The 16532-nt window shown below is 39.4% G+C and overlaps 1 protein-coding gene across 2 annotated transcripts in view; it reads right to left on the bottom strand.

Annotated features, from left to right (window-relative positions):
• The window catches only part of LOC132827079 (probable E3 ubiquitin-protein ligase HECTD4), a 302053-nt gene that overhangs the window by 13969 nt on the left and 271552 nt on the right, over nt 1-16532 (bottom strand). For both annotated transcript variants that reach the window (XM_060843537.1, XM_060843536.1), the window contains exons 65-70: nt 14729-14835; nt 11090-11213; nt 10752-10942; nt 8709-8855; nt 4642-4761; nt 3580-3735 (exon numbers count right to left, since the gene is read on the bottom strand). In XM_060843537.1, the coding sequence (XP_060699520.1) occupies nt 3580-3735; nt 4642-4761; nt 8709-8855; nt 10752-10942; nt 11090-11213; nt 14729-14835 (845 nt within the window). The remainder of the gene's footprint in view (nt 1-3579; nt 3736-4641; nt 4762-8708; nt 8856-10751; nt 10943-11089; nt 11214-14728; nt 14836-16532) is intronic.

Genomic DNA, 16532 nt, shown 5'->3' on the forward strand with positions numbered 1-16532 from the left:
TTAGGAACATGGGACTGAAATATCATAGCAATTACAGAAACATGGCTCAGGGCTGGGCAGGACTGGCAGCTTAAATGTTCCAGGATACAAATGCTACAGGAAGGATAGAAAGGGAGACAAGAGAGGGGTGGAGGGGGTGGTACTTTTGATAAGGGATAGCATTACAGCTGTGCTGAGGGAGGATATTCCTGGAAATACATCCAGGGAAGTTATTTGGGTGGAACTGAGAAATAAGAAAGGGATGATCACCTTATTGGGATTGTATTATAGACCCCCTAATAATCAGAGGGAAATTGAGAAACAAACTTGAAAGGAGATCTCGTCAGCTGTAAGAATAATAATGTGGTTATGGTAGGGGATTTTAACTTTCCAAACATAGACTGGGACTGCCATAGTGTTAAGGGTTTAGATGGAGAGGAATTGGTTAAGCGTGTACAAGAAAATTTTCTGATTCAGTAAGTGGATGTACCTACTAGAGAAGGTGCAAAACTTGACCTACGCTTGGGAAATAAGGCAGGGCAGGTGACTGAGGTGTCAGTGGGAGAGCACTTTGGGGCCAGTGATCATAATTCCATTAGATTTAAAATAGTGATGGAAAAGGATAGACCAGATCTAAAAGTTGAAGTTCTGAATTGGAGAAAGGTTAATTTTGACAGTATTAAGCAAGAACTTTCAAAAGCTGATTGGGGGCAGATGCTTGCAGGTACAGGGATGGCTGGAAGATGGGAAGCCTTCAGAGAATCCAGAGAAAGTATATTCCTGCGGGTGAAAGGACAGGCTGGAGGTATAGGGAATGCTGGATGACTAAAGAAATTGAAGGTTCTGTTAAGATAAAGAAGGAAGCATATGTCAGGTATAGACAGGAAATATCGAGTGAATTCTTAGAAGAGTATAAAGGCAGTAGGAGTATACTTAAGAGGGAAATCAGGAGGGCAAAAATGGGACATGAGATAGCTTTGGCAAATAGAATTAAGGATAATCCAAATGGATTTTACAAATACGTTAAGGATAAAAGGGTAACTAGAGAGAGAATAGGACCCCTCAAAGATCAGCAAGGTGGCCTTTGTGTGGAGCCCAGAAAATGGGGGAGATACTAAACTAGTATTTTGCATCAGCATTTACTATGGATAAGGATATGGAAGATATAGACTGTAGGGAAATAGATGGTGACATCTTGCAAAATGTCCGTATTACAGAGGAGGAAATGCTGGATGCCTTGAAACGCATAAAGGTGGGCAAATCCCCAGGACCTGATCAGGTGTACCCTCGAGCTTTGTGGAAAGCTAGTCAAGTGATTGCTGGGCCTCTTGCTGAGATATTTGTATCATCAATAATCACAGGGCCAATGGGCTGAGAAGTGGCAGATGGAGTTAATTCAAATAAATGTGAGGTGCTGCATTTTGGGAAAGCAAATCATAGCAGGACTTATACACTTAATGGTAAGGTCCTAGGGAGTGTTGCTGAACAAAGAGACCTTGGAGTGCAGGTTCATAGCTCCTTGAAAGTGGAGTCGCAGGTAGATAGGATAGTGAAGGCGGCATTTGGTATTCCTTCTTTTATTGGTGAGAGTATTGAGTACAGGAGTTGGGAGGCCATGTTGTGGCTGTACAGGACATTGGTTAGGCCACTGTTGGATGCAATTCTGGTCTCCTTCCTATCGGAAAGATATTGTGAAACTTGAAATGGTTCAGAAAAGATTTACAAGGATGTTGCCAGGATTGGAGGATTTGAGATATAGGGAGAGGCTGAACAAGCTGGGACTGTTTACCCTGGAGTGTTGGAGGTTGAGGGGTGACCTTTTCAAGGTTTACAAAATCATGAGGGACATGGATAGGGTAAATAGACAAAGTCTTTTTCCTGAGGTCGGGGAGTCCAGAACTAGAGGGCATAGGTTTAGTTTGAGAGGGAACAGACATAAAAGAGACCCAAGGGGCAACTTTTTCACACAGGGTGGTACGTGCATGCAGTGAGCTGCCAGAGGATGTGGTGGAGGCTGGTACATTTGTAACATTTAAGAGGCATTTAGATGGGTATATGAATAGGAAGGGTTTGGAGGGATATGGGCCGGGTGCTGGCAGGTGGGACTAGATTGGGTTGGGACATCTGGTCGGCATGGACGGGTTGGACCGAAGGGTTTGTTTCCATGCTGTACATCTCTACGACTCTGTTATAGGCAGTGAGTTTCAGATTCCCACCATATGGTGGGTGAAAACATTTTCCCTCTCATTCCCTTTAAACTTCCTGCCCCTAAATCTATGCGCCCTCGTCACCGATCATTTCACTAAGGGGGAAGTTCCCTTCCGGCTACCCTATCTAGGCCGCTAACATTTTCCCCTTCAGTCTTCCCTGCTCCAAGGGAAACAAGGCTGGTCTGTCCAGTTTCTCTTCATAACAAGGTCTCCAGTTGCATCTGCTAAATCTCCTCTGCACCCCCTCTCATGCTATTTCACCTCCCTATAACGTGGATTCCAGAACTGCCCACAATTCAATAGCTGTGGCCTAACCAACACTTTATACAGTTCCAGCATCACCTTCCTGCTCTTAAACTCAAAACATTGGCAAATAAAGGCCCTGCTACCTTATGAGACCAGTGGTCACATGCACCAACAGGCCTCTGATCCTCAATGCTTCCCAGGGTCCTACTGTTCAACATGTATCCCTTGTCTTGTTTGTCCTGCCCAAATGCATCACATCATACTTCTCCAGATTGAATTCCATTTGCCACTGATCATCCCACCGACATTTGTATTACCTGTGAACTTACTGATCAATCTTCTTACATTCAAGTCTAAACTGTTTGTATATTCCACAGGCAACAAGGGCCTCAAAACTGGTCCCTGCAGAACTTTAATGGACACAGGCTTCTCGTCTCAAAACACCCCGTGATCATCACCCTCTGCTTGCTGCTATTCAACCAATTTTGTGTGCAATTTGCCAAATTCCCTTAGATCCCATGGGTCTTAACCTTCGTTATCAGTCTCCCATGTGGAACCTTATCAAAAGCCTTGCTGAAGTTCAAGTATGCCTGTCATTCTAACTTTGGTGGTGGGGAAACTATTGGATGTAATTCTGAGGAACAGAATTAGTCTATACTTGAGCAGCAGGGATTAATCCAGAGTAGTCAGCATGGTTTTGGTAGGTTAAGGTCAAATGCATTACCCTCATCTACAAACCTGTTAATATTCAATCTAGTTAGTCAGACATGACCTCCTTTGACACAACAATGCTGACTATTCTCCATTAATCCCTGCCTCTCAAGTAGCGAGAGGTGAAAGATTCTTTGAGATAGGCAGGAATATAGAGTTTAGGTTACAATCAAATCAGCTATGATTTTTGAATGACAGGCAAGATCGGCGGAATGATCTATTCCTGTTCCCTGTTTGTGTCTTGCCTCGTGTTAAATGGTCAATTGGAGAAGAACTGGAAACTAGTGACTGTTCATGAATCTGCATTCGAACAGTTGTCCACACCTTCAGAGAATAAGGGAGTGGAGAGAAAGGGTGGGAAAACATGGTTTTGCACGTATATTTCACTACTGCTTCAATGCGCACAACAAAAAGCTGAATCTACATATCTTACTTGTTCCATGCACTTCTTCACCAGTGAAGCGAATATTAAATGCGTAGGTTGGATCTCCGCCACTTGCCAATTTTACACAGAGTTGGGAGGAAGGCACTAATGCCAGTTGTCGAGCTGCCTGGCAGAAGTAGGTATTTTCTGATGAACGAATCTCACCTATGTCAATGATTTAAAGGAAGGAAATCAGTGCCCATCCAATGATTTGCAGTGACAATCAAACTAGGCACATCACAAATGGCTTACTCAGACTTAAACAGCCAAAAAAATCTACAACTTCTGGTTACTGTAACTGCCTCAGGTTATTGCTAATTTGTCGACGGCCCTTGCACATTTTAATGCATTATGACTCTATGTCTGTTCTTAGAAAACATAAAGCATTCATAAGTAGAATTAAATAACTAAGTTTAGATTTTAAAAAAGCATATACTAGTTTTAGGAAACAGAGGTGCCTTAGGTCTGCTGGGCTCTGGCAGTTGCCAAAGCTGCATTTAACCATCCAATAATTCATGAATCAGTTTCTAAATTGTCACTGACATATTGAGCGGCCAGTGATGGTCATTTAAATTAAAATATTGCTTAAAAATAAAGATAAACAAAAATGAAATTGTAATGTAAAAGTCTTGACATAAATAAAATAATCGTTTTGGGGACCCAAAGGATAACAGTCCCTCTTGTAGACTGAACCTGCCAAGAGCAAAAAAACTGAAACAAAAATGATGAAAAAAATTGAAGTCCACATGACAATAGCATGCCAAACTTGAAGGTGTAAAAATGGTTAAAACCCCTAATTTTCTAACTTCTGTGTTATGCCAGATACAAATCTGTGCTCAAGCACTAACTGGATTCCAACCTTCTCCTAAGTGCGAGACATCCAGGTGGTTACCAGACTATCTAACAGAAGACTGATATATTTCAGCTTTCAATGTAAACTGTAAGGCATGAAACGAAAAATTGTGCAGAAATCAAACCAATACTTGGAAAGGAAAGTGCATAAAAGAATCCTTAAATCATATTCTTCAAGTCAAGCATTTTAAAAAAATTTCCAAGCCTTTCTCCACTTACCTCCCACTATTTCCAAAGGATCCAGTGTTATTTCAGGTGCAGCATGGTCTGCAGTTCGCTGTACAGTTGCATTCAAAACCCGGTTCATCACAGCTAATTTAGTATCATAAAAAACTAATCCTAAACAAAAAGAATTGATATATGAACAAGGACAGCTTTGTCAGAATAGTTACGAACATCTCTACAGTCACGTGGAACTCTGGATCTCTAATGTGAAAAATTTACAAATATGAAGATTATCTGCAATAACTGAGCAAAACAGAACTTTGACTGAAACATAGCACGGACAAGAGAAACAGCTAAAAACTGCTGAAAAGCTGTTCTTTAGAAAAAAAAACACACCCAATTTAGTCTCAAAATATAGAAGGTCCCCAAGTTTCAGTGTAGGGATCATGATGCACAATCGCTTCACACCTGACTGAAGTGACGCAGGCAGCTTATAAAATGCATGTTGCCTGTTCATTGTCATGCAAAGCAGTGATGCTGATTGGGTGCACCCCACAGCAGGGGTATCAGGTCAAAGAGGGTTAAGCACCACTTAAAGCCAGCCGGCACCACTTAAAGAGGAGTTATATCTTTCAAAAGTGAGATGCATTCTGCCTGCAGCAACAGTTGAAGTTCCCTGGCAATACTTGGCAACCCAATTAAAATGGTGCAACAGGCAAAAGAACATGGCTGCAATTTTTTTAAATATATAGTTGTTGCTAAACTTGAGTAACTGATGCAGTAGGCGGCCTGGAGGAGAGAGGGACTGATCCTTCCAGACAAACGTTCAGAAGGTAGAACGAGCAGATAGCTGTGGTCAATAACAACAAAACAGAGCAGAGGGCATGGATTAATCAAAAAGTTTAATGACCTCACACAAGTGGTCAATATCAAATCCGACCAACTGACTATAAGCTAGTGAGTATGAAGATCTGCTTTGTTTATGTGCATTTTTGTTTGAGGTTTTTAAACTTTTAGGTGACGAGCTAGAACTGAATAGATCAGTGCATTATTAAAAAGAGTAAAAAGAAACGTTGCTTTGTGACAGGCACCCAGTCACAAACAACCGTCTCAAGAGAGTCTGTGTGGAGGTATGCCACAGAGTGGAGACAAGGCTGCTGGACAACTGAATTTTGCGAACTCACATGGGTTTTCTCCAAAATTAAAAGTAATAGTGTGTTTAGTTTGAAATTTATTTCATGTGTCTTAGGGAGATAACAGATGAAGGGCAAAAGCATCTTGAGTGCGCAAAGAAGTTGCTGTAAGAAAATCAGTTGTAGTTGTCCCAGCATAAGGCCGGGCAAAGGACCTTAACATGGAGATAATGGTGAATCTTCACTGAAGTTTTGGCTGTTTACAAAGATTTTGCTGCGCTCAGGAGGACAATACAAGTTTGAATCTTTTTCTGATATCTGAAATGAAACTTTTCCATCTCTTTGTTTTGCATAGTGTATATAATTCTTTTGTTTCCTTGTTTAATAAACATTCTATTCTGTGTGTTAATGTGCACTGGCACCCTCTTGTGAATCTATTCAGCAAGTGACTTTCATGGTTAAGAAAATGTAACAAGTGAACAAACCAGGTTTCAGTCTGGGATCTGACTTGTCCAGTATTAAGATCCATGAATAACACTGTGATAAAGTGATGGATTCAGGGATGTTTCAGAAGTACATGACTCATCCGAAGTGCAAGGCACTACTCCTTACTTATGTGCACTTACAAGAGGGTTATTAGCTAAACTAAGTCAAAACTGGTAGATATTAAATGTTAATTGTTGACTAACATCATGTTCTTCCTCCTGCATGCTTCCAATCTATGGTAGTGCTCTCTAAAGTGTGGTGCATCATGCTAGATGTAGTTGGGAGCAGCCACCCCACAGTTTTTAATCCTCAGTGGTGTGATTGGGGATGAAACTTGTAATGACAGAAACAAAATTTACTTTAGTGGCATCTACTCTCAGTTCAGATCTGTCAAAACTTAACTGATTTTTGGATGCAGGTGAACTAACTAGTAAAAATTTTAGCAGTGTGAAGTTGCAACATATAGCCCATGAATGAAATGGGTAGCATGTTTGACCGACTGGTCTGACGAGTTCTCAAGCTCAGTATCATCGAGCTGTGAGGTAAGCTTTATTAAAGAAGAGAACAGAACTCAAGCAATCAAACTTAACGATCATTTTTCATCCAAAATGATTATATCAACTCTACAATTTTAAAAGTAACTCCATTTATTCCGGTGTCTCTTGCCAGCATATTATTCTAATGCATTGGCAGCCTCTGGAACTTCAGTTCAATTGCCAGTCTTGTTGTAGAATTCTAACTTGAACATAAATGGGAGAGCCTGGTGAGACAGATCAATGATGAATGTGTACAGGCTGCGTAGAGGAGGAAGAGAAACGCAGGAAGTGCTGAACGGTTCATCCGAATCCTTTTCTTACCTGATCTATACTAGATAACAAATCAGAATATAGAATCCTGCCCAATACTCTCTCTCCAGGGAATAAAAGAGCAAGGTAAGTTTGCTATTCATCCCCTTGAGTCTGTTACACAATACAATTTGATCAAGATAAATCTGTACATTATCTGCTTTTGTTCCATATCTCTCAATTTCCTTACCTAGCAAAATGCGCTGATCTCATTTAATAACCAGCAACCACAGCCTTTTGGGGAAGTGAGTTCCACTTTTCCACTAGTCTGTGTGTGGAGAAACTGTGTCCCCATTTCACTCCTAAAGGGCCTAGTTCTAATATTAAGAATATGGCTTTTTGATTTCTCTTCCCTAACCAAAGGAAATTATTTCTTTGTAACTAGCCTATTAAATCTTTTCATTATTTTAGAAATCTCAATTACTCAATCTCACCCACAACCTGCTTAACAAATTAAGTCAGAGAGAGAGTGTGTGTGTGTGTGTGTGTGTGTGTGTGTGTGTGTGTGTGAAGATTTGAAGCTCAGGTGCCAGTTGTCATAGTTGTGGGTATGTGTCAGACAATAACTTACCAGGGACAAACGATCCTTTACCCATCATGTGCAAGATTAATGTAATTTATAGGATTACGTGCAAAGACTGCATGAAACACTATATAGGGCAAACAGGCACACAGCTAGCAATCCGCATCCACGAACACCAACAAGCCACGAAACATCATGACTAGCTGTCCCGAGTAGCCACATACACAGATGACAAGTATAACAGATTCGACTGGGACAACACAATGAACATAGGACAGCCAGAGAATTTCTAGAAGCACGGCACTCAGCCACAGACTCCATTGACAAGCACAAAGACCTAGACCCAATTTACTGGCCACTACAATGAACAACCAGAAGCAACAGAAATGGAAGCAACTAAATTCCAGAAGACACAGTACAGCAGCACTTCACAGAAGGCTCCAAAGCACTGAAGATGTCACCTAGACAGGGGATAATACATCTGCAAATCAACTTCCCAGCTCAGTGAACATATCCCCAACTACGATAATTCAGTCAATTTCATGAAACCTGCCCTCATAATTTAATTGTTTAAGTCTTGATATCATTTGGGGATTTTCGCTGCACCCTTGCCATGACCAACACAACTTTTCTAAAGTTTGGTGTAATGTATTCAGCAAAGACTGAGTATGCTATTCAGATATCATTTAACCAAGACCCTTTTATAACTGATTCATCACTTTCTTATTTTGGAAATCCTATCCTTTAGTTCCATTAGTTTTCCATTATATTCTGTACACGCAGATTACATTTTAGCAATTTTATACACAGACAGCTAAACTCCTTGGCTGCTTCACAGCTCCTAGTGCTTCACTACTAAGAAAATATTCTGATTTGCCAATTGTAATTTTTCAATGCAGAGAAGTTTCATTCCTGAGTTGAAAGAACTTTGGAATATAATGACTCATGCACCTGTACTTTCCACACCAATTACTTTAATATCTTATGTCCCAAGGAGGCAAAAGGACTTGTTACATTATCTATCATAACAATGAAGTATTTTCCAAAGTAAATAGTCCACTGTCTTATCGATTGAGCCACCCAATGCATTACAGTCCTACTAACACCATTGAGTCTTCCAACAGGACATCTGACCTTTAGCCTCTCGTAGCAGTGATGCAATGCTATCCATATAAGTATGCGTTTGTCTGAGTTCCACCAGAGGCAGGAAGAATGTCTCCAAAGTGTTGTTTAAAGACTGAAGTAGAGCAAAACGAAGTCGAAGGCTTTCAATTGGAACATCTAGAAATAGTACATCAAAATTAATAGTGCACAATGTACAGGATAACAAGCAAACACATCCCACATCATTTGGAGGTACCCGTATTAGACTGGGTGTACAAAGTTAAAAATCACATACCACCTGTCAGGCAGCGCTCCGTAAGCCAATGCCTCCAAATAAACCTGTTGGACTATAACTTGGTGTTGTGTGATTTTTAACTTTATACATTTCACATAAATTTCATTTAATAGTTCTTTTTGTGATTTAAGAATGAAGGTATGTTAATTGAATGCCCTCAGTACCAAAACGGTTCATACTAAACAAATCACTTTTTAAACTGGAATTACTGCTAAGAAAACAAGTTTGGTAGCTCATCCCAGTATTTAAGAAATCCTGAATCAGTCTTGATCCAAATGTTCACCTTTTGACCAAGGATTTAACTCTCAGACAGGGAAGGTTGAGGCTATTAAAGGATTTCATAATGATGAGAATTTTACATTTTAGGTACTGGTACATCAGGAAGTTTAGCTAGAAAGGATAGGAGAGATGGGTGAGTGTGATATGATACAGGAAGTGGGTAGCAGACTTTTGGGTGAGTCAGAAGTTTGCAATGTCATAGAGGTAAAACTAGTTGCTATCTTAAATGGAGCTGGAACACTATCTTTGAGTAAAATAGGAAAAACAGGTTGTCAAAAGATAAATAGTCTGGTTTAGCTAGAGATAGAGTCATAGAGATGTACAGCATGGAAACAGACACTTTGGTCCAACTTGTCTATGCTGACCAGATATCCCACCCACCAGCACCCAGCCTATATCCCTCTAAAACCTTCCATTCATATACCTATCCTTTTAAATGTTGCAATTACCAGCCTCCACCACTTCCTCTGGGGCCCATTCCACACACGGACCACCCTGAGTGAAAAAGTTGCCCCTTAGGTCTCTTTTATATCTTTCTGCTCTCACCCTAAACCTATGCCCTCTAGTTCTGGACTCCCCCACCCCAGGGAAAAGATCTTGTCTATTTATCCTATCTATGTCCCTCATGATTTTATAAACCTTTAAAAGGTCGCCCCTCAGCCTCCGACATTCCAGGGAAAACACTCCCAGGCCTCCAAGCCTGGCAACATCCTTGCGAATCTTTTCTGAACCCTTTCAAGTTTCACAACCTTCCGATAAGGAAGGAGACCAGAATTGCCCACAATATCCTAAAAGTTGGAAACACAAATGGAATAAGAGGCAATAAGAGTTTGTGATAGGGGTTGAATGCAGTAGATCTAATATTTTCTTTATGGAGAAAATTCTGAATTGCTTGGTTTTCAGACAAGCGATAACCAAGAGACAGTGGAGGGTTAAGAAAGACGGAGGAGAGAGATTGATTTGACAGTCAAATGGCAATGACTATTTTTTCCGATCCCTAATTCAAAAATGTTGGGGTTAATTGTATTAGTTCCAACTGATCATGCAAGATGTTGTCAATGCAAAGGAAATAAAAATAACTAGGAAAGAAAAGTTTTATTCTCTCCCTTTCATGAGTCCTATCGCAAACAAAGTTCTTTGGCTGGTATATGATTGTGCTTGCCAATGCAATTTTAACGATCACCAGAATGAGACAGCAGTTCAAGGTGTGCCATCCTTTGATTACTTTTTCCCTACCTATTGTCAAGCAAAGTGCTTCACTTTCCTTACTTAAAACCTCTGCCTTCCCCATTGCTCCCCCCCTTAAAAATAAACATAATTTTTTGATTTCAAACCTGTTAACAAAGGTGGTGAGGGCATGTTAGAATTGTGATATTTGACAAAGCCTTGGCAAAACGCAATACATTTATTTTGTGAAATGAAGATCTATGCGGTTTCTGTTTGTTTGTGTAGTGCTACAAACTTAACACTAACTAGAAAATTACTAATACAGGGCTTACTCAACAAACAGGCAATCCTTGGATCATGTAAATCTGCAGGGTCAAGGTAGACTTCATGAGGATGGAGTCGGCTTGGAGTGATGGCAAGATGGCGGCAAAGACGGTTAACATATTGTACAAGTGCAACGTCCATCTCTAGAGTCCATTTTTTGCAGGATCTTTGGGCATGTCTGGTGTCAATGCAGGCACACCTGTAGTCGATAAACATATTGCCAATTTGAATGCAGATAAGCATCATTAAAAGTATGACATATCAATCACCATTAGCCAGAATGATACCTGCTCAAAATTACTTGTGTTAATTTTCTAAACAAGTCATCCTGTAATTTGCTACTTGCCTTTCAAAGTGAAGGTCATAGCCGCAGGAAAGAATTGCCCTCCAAACGCTCCGGATGTCCTGCTTTGACCGATCTACGACAAATTTCTGGAAACCATCCAATGTTAAATACTTCTCTTCTGGTACTGTTGGAGATTGAAAAATTCATAACATTAGTTAAGGCTGTCATCGGTATCCTGGATGTGCCATCTGCAGTTCTTTTGTAAGAATAGGAAGCAGGGAAAGGTGAAGTGGGGACTTTATTAAATAACAATGGTATTAGCGCAAGAGGGTGATAACTCAAGTTCAGGAAACCGGTAAGAAGCAACACGTCATGTGGAGACGAGAAATGAGAAAGGCAAAAAGTTATGTCAACCACATGGAAGGGTGAGATATCAAGGAAGAAATAATGGGAGTATGCCAAAAAGGCTCATCAATAATATGGGAGATTTTAATCTGCAAGTGGACTAGGAAGTCAGGTGAGAAAAGGAAACTCAGATAAAGAGAGTTCATAAAATGTTTTCAGGATGGTTTCACTGAACAGTATGTTCTGAATCTAATATAGGACAACAGGCCATACTAGACTTGACATTGTCCTATGTAATTGGATTTCTTAACAATCTGACAATGAAGGCACCCTGAGGTAACAGCTTGATTGAAATATAATTGAACTTTTATGTTCAGTTTGAGAAAGAGGGAGGGTGGTTCTAAGACTAGCATTTTAAACTTAAATAAGGGTAATTATGAAGACATGAAAGCAGCACTAGCTGAAATGGATGGCAAATTAGGTTGAGAGATAGATCAGTAGAGATGCAGTAGCATACATTGAAGAATACAGAGAATTCCATTGAGAAATAAAAAATTCGAAGGGGTGGGCCCAACCTCTGTGACTGACTAAAAAGGTTAAATATAGTATCAAATTTAAAGTATAAAGTGCAAATCAGAAGATTGGGCACAATATAAATAACAGCAAAGACTGACTAAAAGATTGAGCACCAAGTCAGAATTTGTGTGCAAGAAAAAAAAACTAGCTAAAAATAAAAACAGACGGCAAGAGTTTTTCCATATACATTTCCAAAAAAATTAAGGAAGTGCATATTGGTGGATTTCATAATAGAAAATTAAGAATATGGCAGATGAATTAAGCAGAAAGTTTGCAATGATTTTCACTACAGAAGATACAAGCAACATCCCAGAAATAGCTGTAAAGCAGGAAATAGAAGGGAAGGAGGAACTCAGGAAAATTACAATCATGAAAGTATTACTGAACCAATTGGTAGAGATGCAGGTTGAAAAGTCTCCAAGTTAACACAGACTTCACTTTAGCAATTTGAGAGAAGTGACTAGTGAGATAGCTGATGTTGATCTAATTGTCCACAATTCCATAGATTTAAAAAAAAGCACCAAAGATTGGAAGTTGGCGAATGTAACTCCTTGACTCAAAAAGGGTGACAGAACATTTGCTATAAGGAAAATGTTAGAAACTTGAAGATGCACAGCACTTGGAATAAACTAAAATCAAGGTAATCAGATAGTCAACCTCATTTGTGAAGGGGGAATTGAACTTAATGAAATAATATGATACAGATGAAGGGAAAAAGGTTTTGATACCGCACATAAATTTTTAAAAAGGCTTTTGATAAAGTTAACATCAAAGGCTACTGCTAGAAATAAAGGTTCATGATCTCGGGTATAACATTCTGCATAGATAGGAGATTGACTAGTTAACAGAATCTAGAAATAAATGGGCCTTTTTCATTTTATCATTAATTTCATGGGATGTTGGAGTCACTGGCTAGGGCAAAATACCCAGACTGTTGTGGATCTAAAGACTAGGTAAGGATGGCTGTTCTTACAAGGTCACTGTCAACCAAATGGGTTGGCAATTACATAATTGCCATTAGGCTGGAATGGTATTTTTATTGAATTCAAATTTCACTATCTTCCATGGTGGGATTTGAATCTACGTCCCCAAAACATTAGAGAGGGGTTCCGGATTACCATCCCAATGACATTACCACTGCACAAGTCTACAGGTAGTGTCATAGAGCATGCCAGCCTTCAACATTTTGTAAATTATCAAAGTGACTTGGATGCAGGTATCAAAAGGATATCAAAAGCAGGTTGTGAAGACATAAGGAGCCAGAAAAGGTTATGGATAGGCTAAACAAGTGGTCAAAGAGTACAACAGATGGAATACAGTGTGGGAAATTGTGAAATTATCCATACTAATCGGAGATATGGGTGCACTAGTGCATGAACTGCAAAAAGCTGATATGTGTGCACAGAGAAACTAATATAATGTTGTTGTTTATTGCAAGGGGATTAGATACAAACGTGGGGAAGCCATACTTCAGTCTTCCAGGGCACTGGTGAGATCAGATCTTGAGGACTGTATCTCATACTGATCTCCTTACTTAAGGACAGTGATGCATTGGAAGCACTTCAGAGAAGGATTATTAGATTAATACCTGAAATGGGCAAGATTGTCTGACAAGGAAAGGCTGGACAAGCCTTCCACTGACATTTAAAAAAAAGAGTAAGAAATGGCTTGATTGAATTATACAAGATCCTGAGGGTTCATGATTGGATGGTTTTGAAAAGAATGTTTCCTCTTGTGGAAGAATCTAGCGCTCAGGGTCAATATTTGAAAATAAGGGTCGTACATTTAAGACAGTGATGAGACAAAATCTGTTCTCTAAGAGGGTTATCAATACTTTGAACTCTCTTTGTCAAAAGTCGGTGGAAGCAGAAGTGAATAGATACCTGATAATCAAGAGGGTGAAAGGTTATTGAGCATAGGTACAAATGTGGAGTTACAACCAGATTAGTCATGATCTTATAAAGTTGTGGAGGAGGCTTGAGGGAGAAGTGCCTACTTATGATCCTAATTTTGAGACGCACATAAAATTTAATAACAGGATGGTTTGCACAACATAGGAGGAACATTAGCAATTCATTTGGGGGATTAATTTAGGAAAGATAGGTACATTTAGTTTGCATCAGAGCGTGTTAAATGATAAGGTAGGATGGACTGCGCAAAGCCTCATTAGTTTGTATTAAAAGACCGTTCTAAATATTGCTTACATATTGACCTTGCCATCAGATATTTTTTGCACAAACCAGTGGTTTAATATTTAAACTGGAAGAGAAGGACAACTAACCTATCATTTTATTGGAGGAATGAAGAACAAACAAGCAGGGAATAAAGTGTAAAAAAAAAGTTTTAACAGATGGTGATCACAAGAATAGGTGCAAATTTCAGTAAATTTGACAACAATAAAGTTCATCATTTTAGAGTTACATCATTAAGATAACTTAAGTTTGGACAGTGTTACTGATGAGTCATGATTCATGAATCAATGCCACCATCATCCAGAAGACGACAAAAGTTGACACTACATTGAGAACTGAACATTTCCTTACAAAGCCAGGTGCAGACAAATTACATGAACAAAACTTCAGTATAAGGAAGTGACTAAGATTACTTGCTGGGAAAAATCAGACATTTAGTTTAGACACAGTGATACTGCCCAGTATACGTATAGAATGTCTTAAGGCAGTTGAAAGCATTGTTCTTTAATTAAAATAGTTCAACAGAACTACAATAAATGCAACTATTAGCTTTGCAGTAAAGATAATAGAAAACTAATTTGACCACCTTCTGGTTTCTTTGCTGGCGACTTCTCTGGGTCCTTGTCCTCAGGTTTGGTGTTCTTTTCAGGAGACTTTGCTTTCACAATTGGTTTCTTTTCACTCAATGCGGTTCTACTCCAAAAGAAATAAATGTTTAACTTTGTTGTATTTTAAACAATTTTCCTAATGTCCAGAATCCAGATGTTGTTAACTTTGGATAGGTTAGATATCATGCTACTGAACCATAAAGACCTGCAGATATCTTGTACCACCTCTGGTCTGTGGAGGTGGCAGATTTAAAATCAGGTCACTTATGGCGCTCCAAAGCACCTAAAAGATTTCAGGCTCTAAAGGCTGACAAGAGAGATAATGGACAAGGCTTATCTCTCAGAATAATGATGAGTGACACACAACTGTCTATATGCAAATGTTACAGCAAGTTCATAACAGAAGTAGGTTTGAAATGCCAATATTCAAACATTGCTGTCCAAATTGCACCATTTCATCACTAACTTTGTGGAAACAGCGTTTTGCTGTCACGCTATTAAAGCGCATTGAATAGTATGAAGTAAATATGAAATAAACTCTTCACAAAGTTAATTTTTGTCAGTTTAAGTGTAGGTACCTTTTACTGATCAGTCTTAAGTACAAATCAATCCATTGGCATCGACAGTTTATTTCCTAATAATTAACTAACAAGAGCCTGTTCACTGCTCTGCTCATTCAGGTTCCACAGTACATGTCTTGTTTCTTGTGCTAGGCCATAATCAGATTGCAGTTCTGGAACCTCCTCAATGTTAAACAGTTATCTAGTATCCTTTGGAATCTGAAAGTTTCCGAGCAATAGTGAAGGGTAATTTCAATGTCATAGGTGCATAGGAAGTAATGTAGGTTATTCAGCTCCTAACTACTAGATAAGGGCTTTTATCCTCGATTACCTATTCCCTTCTATTGTAATTACTAAAACTTTTAATCTAAATATTCTGCACAAGTTTCTTATCATACTTGATTTTGCTGCTCTTGCTTTGTTTTACCTCCTGTCAGTTCTTAAGCTCTTCTAGCAGTCCTCTCGATTTATGCTATCACTTAATTGCAGTTTTATATGGTAGGTGGAACTTTTTTCCCATTATTGGTCATACATTACATATTTTGAGCGTCTCCCATGGATCATCTGTACTTATACAAAGTAACATACTTGACTCATGTGGTTCTTACTGTGAGAGTGGTGGGTAAGTTGTTGGAGGGGATTCTGAAAGACAGGATCTAAGTACATTTAGAGAACAAAGACTGATTAGGGATAGTCACCATGCCTTTGTGCGTGGGAAATCATCTCTCACAAATTTGACGGAGGTAGAGGTAACCAAGAAGGTAGATGAAGGCAGAGGAAAAGACATAGTCCACATGGACTTTAGCAAATACTTTGACGAAGTTCAGCATGGTAGACTGGTTAGTAAGATTAAACCACATCGGATTCAGGGAGACCTAGCCAACTGAATACAAAAAAAGGTAGTGATGGAGGGCTGTTGCTCAGACCAGAGGCATGTGATCAGGGGTGTGCCTGAAGGATAGGTGCTGGCTCCATTGTTGCTCATCATTTATATAAACAATTTGCATGAGAATTATAGGAGGCATGGTTAGTAAGTCTGCGGACAACACCGGAATCGGTGGTATAGGTGACAATGAAGAAGGTTATCTGAGAGTAAAATGGGATCTTGACCAACTGGGCCAGTGAGTTGAGGAATGACAGATGGAGTTTAATTCAAATAAATGTGAGATGCTGCGTTTTGATATGACAAACTAGGGCTGGACTTATACAGTTAATAGTAGGG

The sequence above is a fragment of the Hemiscyllium ocellatum genome, chromosome 24 (assembly GCF_020745735.1).
Source record: "Hemiscyllium ocellatum isolate sHemOce1 chromosome 24, sHemOce1.pat.X.cur, whole genome shotgun sequence".
Lineage (NCBI taxonomy): Eukaryota > Metazoa > Chordata > Chondrichthyes > Orectolobiformes > Hemiscylliidae > Hemiscyllium > Hemiscyllium ocellatum.